We start from the raw sequence: 22,153 nt of genomic DNA on the forward strand, positions 1-22,153 counted from the left end.
TACCACAAGGTCGGATCTAAGATTTCGGGGGCTCTAAACATTTATTTAAGAGATTTTATATAAAAAATTTTCTGTAATTTGGGTATCTATTCACACGTAGGAAAAAATTCAAAAACTTTAGTAAAATCAATGTTTCAAACGGTTGTGCCCAGATCCGGTCCTCGATTACCATTTATGCTCAAATTTGAATATTATATTTGTATTGTTTTGTCAAAAGTATTATATTTTTAACTTGGTATTTTTAAAATTCACTAAATGTAAATGTAATTTTTGAAATCAAATAACAAATTAAATCCACTAAAATCGGGCTTCGTGGTCTGGTGGTATAGGAACCTCAGCTGAGTTGTCCGTCATCACGAGTTCGAGTCCCGGCCACAGCAGATTTAACATCCCTTCCGTTGGGGCGCTGGACCCTTACGGGGATAGTTGGGAATGTGGTTGCCCAGATACCAGACTTACCAAAAAAAAAAAATTAAATCCACTAACCAAAACCCACTAATATTTGAATGAAACTTTTTTTTAATAATAAATCGATTAATCTCGCACATGTTTTGTTCTCTGTTACGAAAAGAACACCCAACTACAGCGCGTCTACCAACTACAGCGCGGCTACCAACATACAACTAGGACTTTTGATGATAAATAAAATATAATCACGCAGTATTGATTGGAAAACACCAATGAACATGTCCTATAACAAACAACACCTAATAATGCTAAAACTAATAATTAAAGAATCAAAATCATCATTAGTTTGATAATAGACGTGTCTATAAAATCATGAAAGACGAACCATCATTGAACATCACACAATAATTATTAAAAACAGAGAAGTTTCAGAATCAATGGTGAAGAAAGCTGTACTGATAGGGATCAATTATCCTGGAACCGAAGAAGAGCTGGTAGGCTGCATCAATGACGTCAAGAGGATGCACAAATCACTCGTCGAACTGTACGGTTTCTCGGAGGAGAACATCGTTGAGCTGATAGATACCGACGAGTCTAAAACCCAACCCACCGGCAAGAACATTCGACAGGCGTTTTGGGATCTTGTTGGATCGGCACAACCAGGTGATGTTCTCTTTGTTCATTACAGTGGACATGGGACTAGGTTGCCTCCGAAGACCGGAGAAGATGATGATACTGGCTACGATGAGTGTATTGTTCCCTCCGACATAAACTACATCACCGGTAAGTACTATACTTTTTTCTTTTGCTTTATCTTATTTATCTTTGTAAGAATTCAAATCCATATTATTTATTTTTCCTTTTTCACCATAATTTAATTATAAAGTCACTCATATAAATTGAGCCAAATAAAAATAAATGTAATAGCAAATTTTTAATTATGTTTATATTGCTTTTCTTCATTATTTGAAAAAAAAAGCCACACAATCTATTATATTATTTATCAAATGTGGTAGATCAACTGGAAAAGACCACACAGATAAAGTTTATACGAAGTCGAGTGATATTTGGATTGAAATTAATATTACATATTGTGGTTTCGAATATAAGAGATTACGAGCTTCAGTTTAAGAACTTGTGTAATTAAATAAACAAAACCAGAAAGGATTTAAAGAAAGTTATGCTAATCAATCCATTTTAGATTTTTATTCTTGTACTTAGTAGTCAGTTTTCGTTCATGTGTATCTAATTATTTGTTGTGTGTGTGGGTTGGTTATGTTCTCAGATGATGATATCAAAGAAATTGTGGGTCATGTGCCGAAGGGCTGTTCCTTTACATTCGTCTCCGACTCTTGTCATAGTGGTGGTCTTATTGACTCAGCCAAGGAGCAAATAGGAGAGAGCTTTAATAAGAAGTCCAGTAAAATGTTTAAATACCTTTTTGGACTCTTTTGTTCCAAAGGTACAACAAGTGAGGCTGAATCAAAAGAAGAAACGCCCATCAAGATTGATGATGATGAAAACGATGTCAATGGCAGAAACAGATTTCTACCACTGCAGACTTCAATTAAGATGCTGAAGCAAGCTACAGGAAGAGATGATATCAAAGAGGGGAATATAAGGACGACCCTTTTCGATTTGTTTGGAGAAGATGCATCCCCAAAGGTGAGGAAGTTCATGAAGGTGATATTAAGCAATATGCAAGAGAGTACTGGTGAGGGTTTGATGTTGAGGAGCCTTGCGAAACAAGCAATAATTCTTCTGAAGGATAAGTTAAATGATGAAGAATATTTGAAACCTGCGATGGAGACACAAGTCAAGAGCAAGAAAGAGGTTTATGCAGGGGCGATTAATGGTGGACTTGGGAGCAATGGTATTCTGCTTAGTGGGTGCCAAACTAATCAAGTTTCAGCTGACGTTGGCTCTAAAGACAAGGCCTATGGAGCATTCACCAATTCATTACAGATCATACTTGCTGAGACAAAAGGTAAGATCAGTTACAAGGAACTGGTTTTAAAGTCGAGGAAGTATCTTGAAAAACAAGGATATCCTCAACGACCAGGGTTGTATTGCAGCGATAGTTACGTGAATGCTCCATTCATATGTTAAAAGAACTCTTCATGTTTGTAGTGTTCTCTTAAAATACTTGGAGTTTGAAGTCGAACAAGTAATTGTTGTGGTTTATGTATTGTTTGTTATAAACTCAAGAGTTTAATACTAGTACAAGCAACTCTTAGGACTAGTCTCTCATCTTTTATCACATACATTGACTGGAAGTAGCAGCAAAAACAAGACACAGCAAAAATCTTTAGTCTTACTAACTTTAAAATTAAAGTATTGGGGGAACCAGACAGAGTTGTTTTAAAATAGATAGATAGGTTTTATAGAGACAAAAGAACAAAAACATAGCTGCCTCGTTAATGTCTTTTGTGTGCAACGCTTTCAATCTCTATGTTCTTTAGTTTTTCGAACAAAACCAACTGTTTCACAAAACCAATGGTGAAAAGTCAAAACCTCCAGGTTTCCAGTGTCTATGGCAGCATGTTTCAAGCATTCCTTCTCCTTTTCTGCAATGGCAGCATCAAGCTCCTGAGAAGAAAGTACAAAATAAGTTTCACAGACATTTAACTTTCAAATCAACAACATATGAAACAACACACTACCTTCTTTTGGTTGTTTATTACATTTTGAAGAGCTTCCATCCTCCTATTATTCCTGCGGGCCCTCTCCATGATGATCTCCTCCATCCTACCCATGCTGATCTACCTAACCAAAATCAAAACATAAAAAAAACTTTTAACACAACAGCTCCACCAAAAAAATCAAAACTTTCAATCAAATTTCGCAACAAAAAAAAAATAGAAAAGAAAAAGATCATAACTTTAAATTCCATCCACAGAAGTATCTCATAGAAGTATCATAATTTTTCAAAATATTTTGTTTCCCGTAAGCATCATCCTAATAAATCCTAAGAACTGAAATATTATTGGTTCAATCAAGAACCTAAGTTTCTTAAAAACACACACTCACGAGCTTGGTCAGAAGAAGAGAGCAATGGTATTGTGCTTAGTGGGTGCCAACTAATCAAGTTACTGCAGATGTTGGCTCTAAAGCTCTGAAAATAACATTTCATGTTCGTAATTTTCTTTTAAAACAATTTGAGTTTGATGTTGAACAAGTATCTTTGTGATTTATGTATTGTTTGTTATAAAATCGAGTTTACTACAAGTACAAGCAACTCTTAGGACTAGTCTAATCTTTTTATCGTTATGCTGAAAAAGATTAGTACTAGATTAATGGCTGTATTGTCACGTCTGTTACGTAAAAGGCTAATTCGAAAACCCTAACGCCTCTGGTAATTAAGGTTATTAATTGTATAAGTTACTTAGGTTTGCTTAATTGTCCAGCCGTCTTAGCTCAGTGGTAGAGCGCGTGACTTTTAATCCCGTGGCCGTGGGTTCGATCCCCACAGACGGCGCTTGAGTTTGTATAATGAAATTTTTGTGAATGCTCCTTTTATATGCTCCTTTTATATGCCAAATATGGCGCTGATTGAGTAGAGCCTCTTTCTTTTCATTCATGACTGTTCTGGATGTTTGTTAGTTTTTTTCTGTGCATAGTAAAAATGGATGTAATTTTATGAGGTAACAAGTTTGATTTGTAGAAGTGGATTTAGTAAAGAATATGGTTATTAGGAATAGTACTACATATACCTTAATCATCCACATGCTTTCATGGCTGCCATTTTGATGATAAACCTTAATTAATGGGCTGAGTAAACTCTAGTACTAAATCATATATTTTTTGTTCGTTGTAATATGAACATCAACTCATGTATATTTTTTATCAAAAAATAATTTTATCAGCAAGTGGGGTTTAATTATTGTTACATATATATAAGATAGTAGGCCTGAGATTTTTATCCGAGATCCGGATTCGATCCGAGATTCGATCCATATCCGATCCGAAAATCCGGATATCCAGAAGGACCGAATCCGGATCGGGATAGTAAAATGTTGGATCCGTCAAAGCCAGATCCGGATATCTTTATTTTTTAGTCCGGATATCCGGCTCCGTAAGTTTTATTAATAACTAGTTCAAAAATAGTAATATTTATATATTAAAAACTAATTTTATTTAATATATTTTCATTTTTATAATAGTATATATAAATTGTATGTAAATTTTGTAATATTATACATAGAAATAATTAAAAACATTATATATTTTTTTTTTTTAAATTATTTTTAATATTTATATATATATTAATATTATTTTTTATTTATTTTAAGGATCCAAATCCGGATCCGGATATCCGCCGGATATTATAATTTTTAGAAGGATATCCGACACCCGGATATCCGAGAACACCGGATCCGGATAAGGATATTAAAATTATGGATCCGCCGGATAAGGATCCGGATCCGGATACCTTAAAATTGTCCGGATACCCGATCCATCCCAGACCTATAAGATAGAATGATGTTTGAACTCTCCGGACAAAGAAATTAAATTATCGTAGAAAATACATTATTAGTTGATCACTAGAAATATGAAATATATTATAGTTTTAGGAATTATTATATGTAATACCAAAAGAACGAAATGGATTATATTTGTTTTCATATAGAATAAAATGTTTTTTAACTAGTTATAAGAAAATAGGAAAAGAATGGGTAAAAAGCAAAATGCCCTTCAAATTTGTTTGTTTATGATAGATTCCACCTTTTCGTTTATGTGCAGAGGCTTAAGAATATAAGTTCCATTGACTTCGGATACAAAGAATCAATGACTTAGTCCCATTGGATTGTGCCAGAAGGAATTTAAACCACTTTTATTGGCTTGACTAAAGCGACATGCTATAACGTGAGATTGCTTACGCTTTCACGAAAGGGATTCAACTAGAAATAATAACAATTGTCTATTTCTTAAGCACTAAAAAAATAATTATTTAGAGAATTATACAAAGATTAATAGACTAGTTCTTATAAGCTATCTAAGTCGTGTACGTTTTAGTTATTTAACTCCACTTGACGAACAAAAAAAATCAGAACTCTAATCTTTTCATACACACATCATAGTAGAAAATAATGTTATGTTTGTGTTAAAAAGACGTGAGCTGATAGTTTATTGATTGTTATTTTCCTAAAGTCATACAAAAATGTGATAGTTTATTTATTGTTAATAATAATACGATGATTATATAAATCATCAAGGGTGAATCGTTACAGAATCATAACAACTGTGAAAGTGAGTTGAAAATACCATACCATCAATGGCTAAGAGAGCGGTACTGATAGGAATCAACTACGTAGGCACGAAGGCTGAGCTACGAGGGTGCGTCAACGACGTCCGTCGTATGCATGTAAGCCTCGTCGAACGTTATGGATTTTCCGACAAGAACATCAAACTGTTGATCGATACTGATAGCTCTACGACCAAACCGACCGGCAAGAACATCCGACAGGCGTTGTTGGATCTCGTTCAACCAGCTAAACCGGGTGATGTTCTCTTCGTTCACTACAGTGGACACGGGACAAGGTTGCCTGCTGAAACTGGAGAAGACGATGATACTGGTTACGATGAGTGTATTGTTCCTTCTGATATGAATCTTATCACAGGTAAGTAAAAAAGACAAGAGGCTTTATATGCAAGACGATTTTGAAAGCCATAAACAATTTAGTAAAAAGATTTTTAACAAATTATTTTTATAAGCGATTTTGGTAAACAATTTAGTTATTTTACAATTACTGACTTATGTTCACATATAAAAACTTGAAATTTTCTAGAGATCCAATGCTAATGTTTCCTTTAGTTATGCCCAGGACCGGCTTTGCTTATATGTTGATAACTGATGGATATGTGGAATTTTATAGGCTTATTCGGTTTTGAATTAAATTCATATAAATTAAACCTTTTTTTGAAAAAAAAGGTTTCGGTACAGGAGATAGTAATGAATATATTTGGATAACCTTTTATGTTGGAATCTAATTTTTATTTTTGTGACGACTCTGTTTACAGATGATGATTTTAGGGATCTTGTGGATATGGCACCAAAGGATTGTCCCATTACAATAGTTTCAGACTCTTGTCACAGTGGTGGTCTCATCGATGAAGCCAAAGAGCAGATTGGAGAGAGCACAAAGAAGAAGAAGAAAGAGTCTGGAGAATCTTCAAGAACCAACAAGGAGACAGGAGTAGAAGAGACAGAGACCAAGGAGATTGCTGATTTGGGGAGCAGATCTCTGCCTTTAGAGACTTTGATCGATATGCTGAAGCAAGAAACAGGCAAAGATGATATCGAAGTAGGGAAAATCAGAACAACTCTTTTCGATATGTTTGGAGAAGATTCAAGCCCAAAGGTGCAGAAGTTCATGAATGTGATTCTAAGCAACCTACAAGAGACTACCACTGGTCAAACTAGTCAAGGTGATATATTGGAATCAGTTGCAAACCTAACTCAAGAGTTTCTTGAGCAGAAGATAAATGATGTTGTGATACCTGCGATCCAAGAGGTCTATGCTGGTGCAGTCAATGGTGCACTTCCGGATAATGGTATTCTGATTAGTGGTTGCCAAACTGATCAAACGTCTGCTGATGCAAGCCCACCGGGTCACCCGGAACAGGCTTATGGAGCACTAACCAATGCTATACAAATCATACTTAAGGAGACTAATGGTAAGATCAGTAACAAAGATCTTGTTTTGAAGGTTAGGAAACTTCTTAGGAAACAGGGATTTGAACAACGACCGGGACTGTATTGCAGCGATGATTATGTGAATGATCAGTTTATATGCTGAAAGAAGTTTGGAGGGTTTGTTGGTTTGGTTTCGTGTGGAACACGTTTTCTTATTTGTGTGGTGTGTTGCTTTGGTTTGTTATTGTAACTTTGAATCTGAATAAATTGTAACTTTTGTTTTGTTCATTGGTTGTTGATTGACATTTAAAATAACTTTTCTTAAACGTGGTTATATTAGATTTTCCTGAATTTTGTAAACGCCTAACTTCTGTCACAAGAAACCTTGTTTTTGATAAGAAAGCCTTACCGCCTTCAAGAGATGTGTTCACAACAACAAGCATCACTTCCTCACAATCTAAACAAGGTTTGTACGTTTTAGCTTTCGTATGGAAGAAAGAACAAAGCCATTGACGTTATTTTTCTTCTCTAAATTGTTAAACCAATATTGGTGGCGTTTTGGATATATTTGAATAATTAAAATATAGTTTCTCTTAAAAATAATGTAATTAGTTACATTAAGATAAGACTAATTTATGAAACAGAATATATATGGAATGGATTTTTTTTTGAAACACTTCTTTTTTGAAACACTTATATATGGAATGGATATCTTTCATTTTATGGTAATAAACATTAGTATCTTTGACCGGAAACAAAGTACACCAGTATAAAAACGTGAAGAAGGATAAGGTGTAACGTCTCACGATCAAACAAAAACAAAATAAAATTTGTAAAGCGGACCTTTTGAGGTATTATCAATGGCGAAGAAAGCAGTATTAATTGGAATCAACTACCCTGGAACTAAGGCGGAGTTACGAGGCTGTGTCAACGATGTTCGGAGGATGCACAAATGCCTAGTCGATAGGTTCGGTTTCTTGGAGAGAAACATCACCGAGCTGATCGATACTGACGACTCTTATACCAAACCAACTGGTAAGAACATCCGACGGGCGTTGTTGAATCTAGTTGAGTCAGCTATATCAGGCGATGTTCTCGTCGTTCATTACAGTGGACATGGGACGAGGTTGCCGGCCGAGACTGGTGAAGATGATGATACTGGTTACGATGAGTGTATTGTTCCATGTGATATGAATCTGATCACCGGTACGTAAAAAAATGTTGAAACTGACTTTTACTTTGTCATATTTTTGGTGTGAAGTTGAACTTGTTGTTTATCACTTTGATTGATTTATATGTTGCTGAGAATGGTTGAGATGAAACGAATAGAATTTGTTAGGTTTTAGAGTTCAATCTCATGTTGGAATCTGGATGAATAGAAGCATGCATGGCTTGATGTGGTGTGTATTATCATCAATTGTTCATTCATTTCAAGATTTACAATCATTAATTTTTATTAGACATTTTAACAACTTAAAAATCAATTCAGTTTTAAGATGAAAATACACACCACCTTGAACATTTTGACAATCTCTTAAAACTAAAATAATTTTTACGATGAGAAGACATACTAATCCTATTGTTAATAGATATATAATGTTTTGTTTTAGATTCACTCTTTTTAGTCTAAATATTATTTCTATGGTGGTTCTATTCTCAGATGATGAATTCAGGGAACTTGTGGATAAAGTTCCAAAAGATGCACGCATTACAATCATCTCAGACTCTTGTCATAGTGGTGGTCTCATAGATGAAGCTAAGGAGCAGATAGGAGAGAGCACAAAGAAGAAGAAGAAGAAACCAAAGAAAGAAGCTAAAGGCTCTTCAAGACTTGGAATCAAAGACTTCGTGCTTGAAACTGTGGAACAAGAAGACGAAGAAACCAATATTAAAGAATATATTGAGCTAGAAAATGGGAACAAAATCCATGTGGGAAACAAATCTCTACCTCTACAAACTCTTATCGATATCCTCAAGCTCGACACGGGCAACGATGATATCGCACTTGGTAAAATCAGACCAACACTATTCAATGTGTTTGGAGAAGATGCATCTTCAAAGGTGAAGAACTTCATGAAAGTGCTTCTAACAAAGCTGCAAGAAGGTGAAAATGATCATGGTGGTCCAATGGGAATGATTGGGAAACTAACGCAAGAGTTTATTGAACACAAGCTCAACGACAATGAAGAGTATGTTGGGAGAAAGCAAGAGGTATATGCAGGTGCAAGCAATGGTTCTATTGCTGATAACGGTATTTTGATTAGTGGTTGTCAAACTGATCAAACTTCAGCAGACGCGAGTCCTTTAGGTCAACCTGAACTGGCTTATGGAGCATTCACCAATGCTGTTCAGATCATACTCGAGGACAGCAATGGTAAGGTTACATATAAAGAACTTGTTATGAAGGCAAGAAAGCTTCTTAAGAAACAGGGTTTTACTCAACGACCGGGCCTGTATTGCAGCGACGGTTACGTGAATGCTCCGTTTATTTGTTGATTGTAACATTCTCATAAAGTATTTGAAATTCCGTGTTGGATAAGGTATGTGATGTCTGTATTTTGTTGTTGTAAACTTTCAATGGATTGTCAACTGTTACTTTGTCACTTTCTCTTTGGTTATAACTTTTTTTTATATATTTAAAATGTTTATACAGTATACACCCAAAGCAACTGTTCGTTGGTCATTGGCTATGGATTATTGGATTTAATGATTTATCATACCTGTTTTAGTTGTTGACTTGTTGACCTATTAGTAATACTTCCGATTGTAATAAATATTTTATCAACCTTTTCGGTTTATAATCTACCTAATAAGCAATTATTACCGACTTTTTACAGTCAATTTGTAACATTGTAAAGCAAATTGATAACGAGATCAGCATTGATGTGCTTGATAAAAGAAAAGAAGAAGATAAACCAAAATAGTGTAACAACAATAAGGTTTATGGAGTATAAAAGTAAAGTTAAGATTATTAAATCACTTTTAATTATATTTCTTCCGTTTTATAATATATTTTTTTAACTAAACATTTTGGATATTTTAGCAAAAGAAAAGAAAACTAAACATTTGGATACTTAAAACATATATGAGAAAGATAAATCTAATTCAGTTAATTATGAAAAATTGTAATGTATAATTGGTTACTTTATCTAATAAATGTTAAAATTACATAGATATGTATACAATAATTTATATTTAAAACAAAAATACATCTATAATTTATATTATGAAATAGATGGGTCTAAACCAATACTACCTGGTTACATTTTCAGAAATATCACGAAAATTCTCAAAATTAAATAAAAGTGGCTTTCTGCTCTGGGTATAAACGCTGATAAAAAAGTATTCTGAAATGCGTTAATCGTGTAATAACGTGACGAAAAAAAAAATCAACGCCACGTCAGATAGTACATTCCTAACCAATCAATCAATGAATAAAGAAACAATATTTTAACCAAAAACAAAAATTAAAATTTATATATAATAAATCACGTTTGTCGGAAACACTCTCTCATCATCATTCATCATCCATCTCTACGATCACAAAGACAGAGACTTTACCGATTCCAGATTCAAACTCTATCCATCATCAAATGGCGAAAAAGGCGGTGCTGATCGGGATCAACTACCCAGGAACCAAGGCGGAACTACGCGGATGCGTCAACGACGTTCGTCGGATGTACAAATGCCTCGTCGAACGGTACGGATTCGCCGAAGAGGACATCACGGTGCTGATCGACACCGATGACTCCTACACTAAACCCACGGGGAAGAACATCCGCAAGGCGCTCGCGGATCTCGTCGGATCGGCTGATTCTGGCGATGTTCTCGTCGTTCATTACAGTGGACATGGGACGAGGTTGCCCGCGGAGACAGGGGAGGATGATGACACTGGTTACGATGAGTGTATTGTCCCTTGCGATATGAATCTGATTACTGGTGAGTTTCTCTCTTTTGTAATTGATGATGATGATGGTAGGATCTGTTTAAATTATAGTGTTTGATGTTCTCATCTGTTTGATTGTGTTTTAATCAACAGTAATTATGCATTTTATATGGAATTATTAATTTTAGATCGATTTTAAAAAAAAATTGTTCAAGAAAAAATGTATTTCGTTTAGGTCTGATTTGCTGTCTAAGCGGACGTCTAGGCAAACGAGTCGCTTCCAGCTAGCTTGTAATTCTAGTCTTTTAGCTTATGTAATGGTTAGCCTCCCGCCGTCTAGACCGATTTTTTTTTAAAAAGAATTGTTCAAGAATATTGTTTCGTTTAGGTCCGATTTGCTGACTAAGCAGAAGCCTAGGCAAGCGAGTGGCTTCCGGCTGGCTCGTAGTCCTAGGCTTTTAGCTTATGTAATGGTCGGCAGCTGTCTAGACAGATATTTAGAACACTCAGTGCTTTTAAGATTGGTTCTTCATAGCTTAAGAACGATCATGTAGATGAGCTCTGTGTGATGATACTTGGTATTGTTGTTTTTTGCAGATGATGACTTCAGGGATCTTGTGGACCGTGTTCCGCAAGGTTGCAGGATGACAATCATCTCAGACTCTTGTCACAGTGGTGGCTTGATCGATGAAGCCAAGGAGCAGATCGGTGAGAGCCATAAGAAAGACGATGAGGAGGAGGAAGAGGAAGAGTCGTCTTCCCGGTTCGGGTTCAGGAAGTTTTTGCGCAGCAAGGTGGAAAGCGCGATTAGAGGGAACAAGAAGGACGAAGATGAGGCGGACGAGATCGAGACCAAGGAGATAGAGCTGGAAGACGGAGAAATGATCCTTGCCAAAGACAAGTCTCTGCCTCTTCAGACCTTGATCGATATCCTCAAGCAGCAAACGGGTAACGATGACATCGAGGTCGGGAAGATCAGGCCGAGTCTTTTCGATGCGTTTGGCGATGACTCGAGCCCCAAAGTGAAGAAGTTCATGAAAGTGATCTTAGGTAAGCTTAAAGCAGGAGAAGGAGAAGGTGGGCTGATGGGGATGCTTGGGAAGCTAGCTTCAGGGTTTCTCGAAGGGAAACTTAACGATGATGACTATGTGAAGCCTGCTATGCAGACGGAAGTAGGGAGGAAAGAAGAGGTTTATGCTGGTGGGTCTAGAGGTTCGGTTCCGCTTCCAGACAGTGGGATATTGATCAGTGGTTGTCAGACTGATCAGACCTCTGCTGACGCGACTCCGCCGGGGAAGCCGAGTGAAGCTTATGGAGCGATGAGTAACTCGATTCAGAAGATATTGGAGGAGACGGATGGGGAAATATCGAATAGGGAGATGGTGACGAGGGCGAGGAAGGCGTTGAAGAAGCAAGGGTTTACTCAGCAGCCAGGTTTGTATTGCCATGATGGTTATGCAAATGCTCCTTTTATCTGTTGAGAAAACTATTGATGTTTTTATTTATACCGACCGTTGGTGGTTCTGGTCGGGGAATAAGCCTCTGTTTGAGAGCATTTGTGTAATTGGCAAGTTATGTGTGTTGTGTTTGGTGAAACACTGGATTTATGTTTGTTTTATTGAGGACTATGTTTTGTTTTATTTTTTTTATAAAATTTTTAAGTTCTGTTTATTTTGGACATCCTTGTATGACACCAAAAGAAACATTTAGCCAAAAGGTTAGATAATAATAATAATATTATTACATAACTTGCCAAATTGCCATGTGATATACACAAAAATGAAAGTCAAAGTGTCTTTCTCCTTTGAAAATGAAATAAATAAAAATACGATTAGGCATGGGGGGAACATGGCTTGAGAGGGTTTGGTGTATGTTTTCTTCTTACATAAGACAATGTTTTTGTTTGGTCTCAATCATCGATCTCTTGAACCCATGCTAAATCTGCAAGACAACAAAACGACATAAGTAATCATTCTAGTTTCTTGTGGGACTTAAAACCAAATGACTTTATATGAGATGAGCTTTTGTAATGATACCTTGTAACACAGTTTCTACAGCTGCATTAGGGATAGAGAGTCCCACTATTCTCTGATTATCCGTCGTAGTCTCTATGCGTATAACTCTAATCCTCTTGTGGCTTTGACGGGCCTGCAAACAAAATGAAGCACTGTAAGGTTCCGTCGCCAACACCAAAGAGAGAATGTTAGAGAAAATTTTGCAAATGGATTTTACTTGTTTGGAAAGAGCTTTCTCAATGGTTCCCCAGATGGGAAGAATGAGGCCACCCACAACGTTTACTTCCTGTATTCTTCTTCCTACTGTGCAATACTCTCCCAGCTTACACTTTGGTCCGTGCATACACTGTAAGATCGAAACTCATATTGTTAATGAGCCATGTGGCGTAAACTTAAGCTACACCAGGTTGATTCTGTGCTAATCTATTTTTCTGTCTGAGCAAAAGCGGTTCTATATAGATTCATTATTGATTGAGGAAGCAGACCTGTTTGGATGAAATTTCGTACTCGTCTTCCCAACCGTTACGAGCCTTCTCCAAAGATGAGAGTTTTCGGTATTTAGTTTTCAACTCTGAAAGAGACATCTCTCTGCAAAAAAAAACATGAGTTTATACCAGCTTCTTAGTTAGAAATATGAAATGTGAAGGTACTGGCAATGGTGTGTAGATACCTGATCGACTCTCCTACCGCAGGACGGACAGTCTTAAACAACCCAGAGGCCGTACTGGAAATTAAAAAAAAAAGGGTAATGAGATTAATTAATATTTGTTTAAGGACCATATTTGACGCAAGAATTTATACAAAGATTAGAGGGGAGAATAATTCACCTTTCAAACGCTAATATGAAGTGCCGTCTTCCTAACCATTCCCTTTTGGATTCATAAAAGCCATCACTAGCTGAACCAAGCCCATCCCTTCTCTTACCCTCTAGCATTGAACTTGCAGACTGGGAACACAATCAATTCAATATTTTCATTCAATGTAGTTAAATTGGAGTTATTTACACAGAGCGATAGATATTGAACTACCTCCCATGTAATCCCACGATCTAGGGTGAAAGTAAAGAGCATAGTAGAGGCACCAGACATTTGATCGACATGGACGGTCTGAAAAAATTAAATATTAGTAGGCACAAATACGCTAACGAACCAAAATCAAGCACGAGATATCAACCTTTGGAGTGGTCAGCAGCTCAACGCTATTAGCTTTCATATCCACGATTCCCGAATCAAAAGTTCCTTCAATTCGAGCATTATGTACAAGAACATCTAATATACTCGTAAACAATTCAAACAGCCTGCACAGAACAGGAGACCAAAGCATTAAAGACTGAAACAACTTCTAGTACTACAAAGCGTGAGCTTTCATTTGACGCATATTACCTATTCTGAATATCAGGTGGCAATCCCAAGAGGCGATTCAGAAATCGTCCAACATCATGCATGTCAGAATCAATAATGCGTCCTGATAACTTTCCAGTGTCTTTTCCATTAGCTGTATTGTCATCCATGAAGTAAGGTAAGAAAGGAGGTTACAACAAATAGAATTTAAGTACAGTACGAAAAATGAAAACCAGCAAAACTTACCCAAAACACTGTCCCTAACAATTCCTACAGCAATAAGCGCAGCCCTTGCCTTGGTTAAGAACTCTTTAATTGTTTCCGGTTCATCAGTCGAGCAGCCAGGAGGAACAACGGGTAATTTCTCCTGGAAAGTAAACCATACAATATTTACGCCCTATCCATTATCACCGGTCCTAAATACTGAAGAACACGGGGTTTTATGAGGACCTGCTCCATTATCCCTCTATACATCACCATCAAGGACTTTTTACCAAAGTTACTATCATAATTGTAAGCACTCAAAGAAGGTCCGGCCCTGCAATAATACACCACACCATATTTTGAGATAATATTTTTGGCAAGGTTTTAAGTAGTAACAAGCAACATAACAAACAGCTAGGAAACGGTTTAGAGAGGTGCATGACTTTCCTGCGATCTCCCTGTGTTAAAGCACCAAGAGTTTCTAGTCTCTTTGCAACAATAGAGGCAAAGCGGCGTTCCCCACCAAGATTTGTGAAAAGTAGACTGACAGGGCCAAAACAGAGAACGCATCAACTTCAGCAATTGATATAAGATGAAAAGGTATCAATTACTTTTGCAATTGTACAGGTACAAAATCAACTACACAAACGTAGTCATGCCAACCTGTATTCAGGAGCAGATGTCTGATTTGACCGGTGAGTTCTTCCAAATTGCTGAATCGCACGATCAGCACTCCAAGGAAGCTCCAATGTTAAATGAACCCTTCGTCTCTGCAGACGAATATACAATATTTCCAAATTAACTAATACCTCAAAAGCAAACACGTGAAGTCCTTTGAGGCCATCATTCATAACGTCATTGGATCTTCCGAGCATTAGGTTCATGCAGAGAGACAACAAAAAAGTAGCTAAAAACTCGACACACCTGATTTGCTGCCCTTCTATCTGCTTGCAACGAAACTCCAGCTGAACCAGCTTCAGAAATAATGGCAACAAACTTTTTGCCCTCCATAAATAGTTGTTTCTCGTGCATGTTGACCATTTCCATTGTTATATCCTTTCTAGAGACAAGTACAAGGATGAAAAGTAAATTACTGGTGCGTTATAACATAAACTACTTAGAATGAATTAGAGGCATTAAAGAGGAAATAGAGAATGTGAGAGAGAGAAAGATTTAAAACTTACGTGTTTCTTGCTTGATATGTAACACCTTTCCCATTAGACGCTCTTACAAGCATACCTCGCCTGCCTGTTATTTCTGCCACTTTGTCAGGGCCTCCAAGCTGCAGTAAAACAGCACTAGCAATTTAGGAACATTCTTACGTTTCCAGAAAGTAAATTTAACCACACAATTAAGCCTTTGGATACTACAACTTTTACAATCAACGCACCCTAACTGCCATTACTTGGATAAATGATTCACCTATACCACTCAACACCATCAACATAAAGCATTATTCCATAAAATAAAGGAGATTAACCTATTACCACGAGCTACTTCATATTTAAGAAAAATCAGAGACATTTAGATGATAGTTACCTGATCAACGATATCATCTAAGGGATTGTTTGGAAGATTCAGAGACCGGATAATCTCTAAAATCTTTAATTTTCGTTCCAAGGCTGCTTCATACCTAACAAAATAGATAACCACTCTTAGAAAAACAAATATATATTTTGCTTCAATTATACGAGCAGGAAATTATCAAGACACATGTTGCTATTCAAGATTACAGACCTTTTCTGCAATTCCGCAATGTAGACACGCCTTGCTTGAATGTACTCCTCTGTTTTTTCCTTGCAAGAATAGCATATCCATGCTTCAGATGGTAAGTCTGTAACTGGAGGAACTACACAATCTGGATGAAAAAGCTTGTCACATTCTGAACAATGGAGCAACTTCTTCCTTTCCTAGTTTCATCACAAGAAAAATTATTAAAATTCTTAAGCACAACGGAAATCAAGCTATCCAAGTTAAAAGCAACGTACATCTTCCCCACTGCATATCTGACATATCTGGAACTCATCATCAGAATCATTAGAATCATCAGCAGACTCAGCTGCAATGAAAACACCACTGATTAAGAGAATGTACAGACCTTGAGTAATTAAGGCTCGATTAATAACAGACCAAGAGGATGCATATCAAAAAGTAGGGATACCCCTATAGCAATTTCATATTGAAGATCTATAATAATACATTGCTACATCGATTTCAGGTTTTATAGATTGCAGTGTGTAGAGAAGCATATCAACACTTCCCCTCTTATAATTTGTCCCTAGTCCCTACAGCCTAAGCATCACGATTGTCTGTTCACTATGAAACCCACCTTCGGACTCCAAATAACTTTCATCATCACTATCTGGTTTCCACTTTGCCATCTTTCTTACTCTCCCCCTAACTGAGACACCAGGTGAAGCTGAATGCCTCTTCCTATGAAGTTCTTTAACACTATCATCCTCTGTAAAAGTCAACAATAGGAAAACTATGAACACGAGATCAACGCCAACATGGGTTGAAAGCAAAAAATTTGACAGAGAATTAAGTTACCTGAGAGAGGTTCGGGCTGCTCTGGCAGGGGATAATTCTCTTCCACGAATTTCAACAGGAGCTCTCGAGGTCCCGAGACAAAATCATCAAGCTCAACACCCTATTGCAAGAAAAAGGGGGACAACATAATCAATCACGTAGAAATTAGGTAGATGGAATCATAAAAGGATACTCAAAATATATTTCCAAAAGCAGTATAAGAAGAAACGCACATATTTAGTTACAGCCTCTTCAGTTCGAGCCTCTCCGGTACTCTGAAGGCCAATAACCACACACTTGTTTGCTAATAAGGCTTTCTTAGCTAACCTTACAGTTACAGGAACTTTAGCTGACATACACAAGTGTCTAAAGAAACGCTGCAGTAACATTACATAGAGGAAATAGATCGATCAACCTCTGGGTTTAAGATGACAACCATCAACTGTAATAACACTGTCTATCTGCTATTTCTGGAAGTTTATACCTGATGGCTTGACCAGTATAGTCTCCACAATTGACTAGAATTTGGTTTCTCGTTAGGGAGAAAAGCATTTGCTGACAACATCTCTATCCGTAGCTCTGCCCAAAATTCTGCAGACTTATTGTACATTGCCTACAGAAGAAAGCAAGTAATTCAACACAAACAGCCTACTTTTTAATTTATTGACAGGGATCTCTGAAAAAGTGAAAATAAAAAACACGAGATAATAGAAATAATGAACTTGCTTGCCAAAAGTATCAAAGCACCATTCAGATTTTAAGTTAAGACCACACGATTGGAAATTTCATAAACACAATAAAGCCTGCTAAATTTTTGTAAGAGCTTGGTTTCAAGCTTCATCAGAGACGGCTTAATCTTCATATTATACCAATTTGTTGAGCTTACATGCCATTACTTGATGATAGAGCTAGATAGTCAATTGAGATATGTGCAGCTTTCAAGCAAAATAATATCTATATATAAAAAGAAGAAGATTTACCTCCATTCCTGCTTCTAAAGGAGCTTCAACAATCTCAAACTCAGCCCCTTTGTAGCTCAGGGTACGGCATACATACATCCCCCTATTACGAAGAAGGGATGTTAGAATGAATATGAGCAAATGTGAATGGCTTAAAAGAATGACACAGGCTTCTTAAACCTCGCTTTCATGTCCATGGCAACCAATTCCAAAGCTCCTACTCCACCTTTATCAAGCGCACCTGCACAAACCATTTTATGGAATCATTTGTATTTGTATATGCTCTAGACAGAAACTTAAAACTGACACTAAATGAATGCGTCTTTATCCAATTTAGCTTTAAAATAAAGCTTGTTGTCTACACAAGGCAAATAGGATAGAAAATAGAAATCGAAATGCTACCAAATTATATTCAAAAATAGAAAGAATAGAATACAGACCTAGAAATTTGCTAAAATCACTGAAACTTGTTCCAGCTCCCCAAAGTCCAAGCCTGACCATATAGCCCATGTTTCGTGGTTCAGATGCACCAGTAGCAGAACAATAAAGAACACGTGCTTGGGGGATCTTATCCTGTTTTTCCAAAATTCATAATCTCTAGTCAACTAGGGACCATTAAGCGTTCCAAACTAGACATTAAACTACATTATATGTAACTGAGACGAAGTAATCCAAAAAGAAAAAAAAAATGAGAGTATCTAAGATCACTCTTCAGATTCAGGCATTCAGTTTCAAGTAGCAGACCTGAATGTCAACAACTGCCTGCCCGATGCGTGTCGGCTGACTCCCAGCTTCAGGTACCAAATTTTTTGCTTTATGGCACTACATAAAAGGAATACTTAAGTAAATGAAGCTGCGTAACGTACTAATAATTCGAGCTCTGCTCAAAATTGATGCAACCAGTGATCAAACAGTTTACCACACAGGGATGCATGCACGCTGTTTAATTCATCAAAACGAGCAGAAGAACCATTTTTTACACTAAGGAATTAAATATACTAATTCGTGGATTTACTACCTCATCAAAGATCAAGAGACCATCAAAATCTGGTCCACACCACTGAACAAGCTGCTGCAAACGAGAACGCCCCTTCTCAGAGGAAGCAATAAGACTATTATATGTCAAGAATACCACTCCGTCTTTAACACCAACATTCTTTGAGTCAAGCTTAGAATAGGGCAGCTTGTTCAAAGGATTCACTGCACGTAAAACCCATAACGTTACTAAGTAGCAGACGGAACACAATTGGTAATCAGACAAGACATTCTAATGTTCACTTGACTGAAAATTTCCAGGCTCAAAAATTATAAAATTCAACGAGACTAAGAATCACAAATCCAATTGGAATACAGTCCAAGTTTAATTTATCTGAAATCATTAAGAATGCACAGTAATCAGTTATCCATAACAGTTCTAGGTATGACGACATCATAGAAGGAGCTCAGAAACCCGTTACCTTTATCAGCAAAGTGAATACGCTCTTTAATATCCCGGAACTAATACATATATACTTTACATCGTAATAGTACAGCATGAGCCGATTAAAGCATTCAGCTATAACAGAAATCATTCTGATCCACTCTACTCTATACCATACACTATCAAAACACCATGAGCCGGGAAAAGTATCTAGAAGAAGCTTTAGGTATACCATAAGAGCATTTTGGACCCAAAAAATAGCGAATTACAAACTCAAATTGACAGCCAAAGTCAAGATAGTACCTCCAACGCATGTGGCACCCACATCATCCAAGTCCCTCCTTGCATCGTACTTCAAGTCTGAGCCAACAGAAATCCACCTACGTAAATCATAGAGAAAATGAAGCAAAGATAATTAGAACTCATCCAATCCCAATTTAAGTCATCTACTAGACAAAGGGACACTGTAGGCTATATAGTATACTCAAATAAGCCAGAAAGAATTGAGTTATCAACAGCTAATCAAGGATGTAATTGACTCAGCAGAATCCTCCTACAAGACTTACAAAGCTTTTCTCCTTCCATGTTTCCAATTCTCCCAAATCAACCCAGCAATTGTCCGCCCTTTCCCCACACCAGCACCATCTCCAACAAAAAAGCCCGCTCTGGTACCATCAGCAAGGTGCTGAAGATGCCTCTATAATTAAAAAAAAAACAAACAAACAACGTCAGACAAGAACCAGTCACATTCGAGACCATTAACAAAACTTTCCGCCATTTGATAAGCAACCTGACAAGCGTAAACTAATGTCTCAATCTGCAAGCACGACAAAGCCTTTGACTCTTCGAGCTCCTCCTTGATTCTAAGATCATAAGTTGGCTCTGGGGGCTGCACTGCAGAGAGAGAGGATGTTTCCACGATCGGATCAGGATGAGGAGGTCCAATTGAAAGCTTTGGTGGACGCTGCAAACAAAAAACAAAAAAAAACCATTAAAACTGACAAAAAAGATGATAACCAAAAAAAACAACTGTAAAAAGATGTGACACTCACATAATCCATAAAAGTTTCTCCAGCAGTTCCACCTTCATCCTCTTCCCTCTCAACTTCAATAGCTTCCTACAATACAGTGAATACGATCTCAACATTGATTAACCCAAACATATAAACAAACAACAACACATAGCATAATCCAAATAGCGATGAAATTGAGAAATTAAAACGGGAATAGACCTCGTTGACTTCTTCGGGAGGAGGCGGAGGAACGGAGGGAGGAGCAGATTGAGATTGAGGAGCAGTTAGAGATCGATTAAGCTTAGAGACATCAACCGCGAGCTCCACGTGGCACTGAGGGCAAGAGAACCTCGCGAGCCCGTGGGGGACATTGAGAATCGCCTGGCAGTTAGCGCAGGGCAACTGCATCTTCGTCGGATCGATTCCGTGCGCCGGAACCGGAGGCCTGGGCTGAGGCTGCTGCTGCTGCTGCTGCTGCAAATTCATAGGTTTCAGCTGCTGCGGCGGAGGAGGAAGCGACTGAATCGGCGGAGGCGGTTGCGTCCGTGCCCTAGAAAGAAGCTCCGGCGGCAGCATTTGGGGGAGCTGGCAAGTGGGGCACGAGAACTCCACCACGCCGGTTTTGACCCGAAGAATCACGCGGCATCCTGCGCATCTGACCTGAACGTCGCCTCTCGAAGGACCAGAGTGCGGCGGAGCGGGGAGCGGCGGAGGAGGTTGGGGCGGGGGTTGCGTCATTAATTGATTTCTAGGGATCCGAGCAAGGGGGAGGCAAGGATCCTTGTGAGGAGAGAGGGGAGAGGCAAAGTATGTATGAGTGTAAGTAATGAAATTTTAATCGTCAGAGCGCGAAAGGTTCTTCTTCTTCGTCTCCTTCTCGATTTTTGGTTTCAGATTTTTTCCCCTTTTTTCTTTATTAATTGGTTGGTCTTTGGTTTATCGCTCGAGTACTGTAACGAGAAAGAAAACCACCTCTGTGTTGTACCGGTGAGGGGTGGATGGAGCACGTGGTGTCACGTGACCTAACAGCTCATACAGTAGTTTGGTTTGGGCTTTTTTAACACAAGACCGACCATATAAGAATGATCTTTAGGATTTTGTTATGTAAACATTGTGTTTGGGCTTTGTGAAATATGGTCTTTTATCTTGAGCCTTCGCCATAATGTAAAGGGCTATGCTTACATTCAAATATTTTTCAATTCTACAAACCTTTTTATTTGTTGGTGTGCTCTTCTATATTATTGAAGTTGGACTATGATACAAGAGGATGATGCAGGGGTGAATCTAGAATGTTTTTTGGGTGGGTGCACAACTCATAAAAAGTAAAAATAAATGCATCACCAGGATTGAACCTGAGATGTCATGGGTGCGCATTAAGCCTTTTTCCATTTTAGCTACCTAAGTTGAGTGAACAAATCTAATTTTGCTTTATCTTTTTTTGTTGGTTAAACTGAATGAACAAATCTAATTTTCTTACCACCATGGTAACACGTTTAGCTCACTGGTGATTTTCCACCGCCTCTGGGCAATCTAAGCAAGCTAACTCAATCAAGAGCTCGACAACTCAATCAAGTACAATATTTTGCATTTTTAGCTCATTTATTTTTCATTATGTTATGTTATGAATACATTTGAATGTGTTTGCGTCTGAATTTTTGCAGTTAATGGAAAATTATTAGCTCTGTTTTTTTCCTTTTTGGAGATATTAAAGATTTGAAAATGGATGAACCATAGTGTCTTCC

At 37.4% G+C, this 22,153-nt stretch overlaps 5 protein-coding genes and 1 non-coding gene across 6 annotated transcripts; 5 read left to right on the plus strand and 1 right to left on the minus strand.

Annotated features, from left to right (window-relative positions):
- The first annotated feature begins 776 nt into the window (after positions 1–776).
- LOC106357417 (metacaspase-5) lies at positions 777–2,650 on the plus strand. Its single transcript, XM_013797090.3, has 2 exons — positions 777–1,191; positions 1,694–2,650. The coding sequence occupies exons 1-2, from the start codon at positions 846–848 to the stop codon at positions 2,515–2,517; spliced, it is 1,170 nt and encodes a 389-aa protein (XP_013652544.2). The 5' UTR covers positions 777–845; the 3' UTR covers positions 2,518–2,650.
- A 1,164-nt stretch (positions 2,651–3,814) lies between these two features.
- On the plus strand, positions 3,815–3,886 carry TRNAK-UUU. The gene has a single exon. It is a non-coding gene; the product is annotated as a tRNA-Lys (tRNA).
- Positions 3,887–5,501: 1,615 nt separating this feature from the next.
- Positions 5,502–7,365, plus strand: LOC111207054 (metacaspase-6-like). The gene is made up of 2 exons (XM_022704639.2): positions 5,502–6,029; positions 6,430–7,365. The coding sequence occupies exons 1-2, from the start codon at positions 5,684–5,686 to the stop codon at positions 7,206–7,208; spliced, it is 1,125 nt and encodes a 374-aa protein (XP_022560360.1). The 5' UTR covers positions 5,502–5,683; the 3' UTR covers positions 7,209–7,365.
- A 184-nt stretch (positions 7,366–7,549) lies between these two features.
- LOC111207294 (metacaspase-5-like) lies at positions 7,550–9,640 on the plus strand. The gene is made up of 2 exons (XM_022705239.2): positions 7,550–8,251; positions 8,706–9,640. The coding sequence occupies exons 1-2, from the start codon at positions 7,906–7,908 to the stop codon at positions 9,539–9,541; spliced, it is 1,182 nt and encodes a 393-aa protein (XP_022560960.1). The 5' UTR covers positions 7,550–7,905; the 3' UTR covers positions 9,542–9,640.
- An 872-nt stretch (positions 9,641–10,512) lies between these two features.
- On the plus strand, positions 10,513–12,602 carry LOC111207306 (metacaspase-4). Its single transcript, XM_022705273.2, has 2 exons — positions 10,513–10,984; positions 11,529–12,602. Exons 1-2 carry the CDS (start codon positions 10,639–10,641, stop codon positions 12,410–12,412), a joined length of 1,230 nt encoding a protein of 409 aa, XP_022560994.1. The 5' UTR covers positions 10,513–10,638; the 3' UTR covers positions 12,413–12,602.
- Positions 12,603–12,636: 34 nt separating this feature from the next.
- Positions 12,637–21,360, minus strand: LOC111206977 (protein FORGETTER 1). The gene is made up of 32 exons (XM_048761613.1): positions 20,631–21,360; positions 20,451–20,516; positions 20,189–20,362; positions 19,965–20,095; positions 19,702–19,778; positions 18,997–19,178; positions 18,723–18,800; positions 18,419–18,551; positions 18,159–18,219; positions 18,000–18,081; positions 17,504–17,632; positions 17,253–17,396; positions 17,041–17,140; positions 16,820–16,951; positions 16,479–16,549; positions 16,228–16,400; positions 16,030–16,123; positions 15,675–15,772; positions 15,415–15,550; positions 15,154–15,260; positions 14,938–15,033; positions 14,737–14,824; positions 14,533–14,653; positions 14,329–14,440; positions 14,120–14,243; positions 13,975–14,052; positions 13,774–13,892; positions 13,617–13,670; positions 13,432–13,534; positions 13,164–13,292; positions 12,968–13,079; positions 12,637–12,872 (listed from the first exon to the last, which is right to left on the minus strand). The coding sequence occupies exons 1-32, from the start codon at positions 21,147–21,149 to the stop codon at positions 12,841–12,843; spliced, it is 3,855 nt and encodes a 1,284-aa protein (XP_048617570.1). The 5' UTR covers positions 21,150–21,360; the 3' UTR covers positions 12,637–12,840.
- Between the last annotated feature and the right edge of the window lie 793 nt (positions 21,361–22,153).

The sequence above is a fragment of the Brassica napus genome, chromosome C6 (genome assembly GCF_020379485.1).
Source record: "Brassica napus cultivar Da-Ae chromosome C6, Da-Ae, whole genome shotgun sequence".
Taxonomy (NCBI): Eukaryota; Viridiplantae; Streptophyta; class Magnoliopsida; order Brassicales; family Brassicaceae; genus Brassica; species Brassica napus.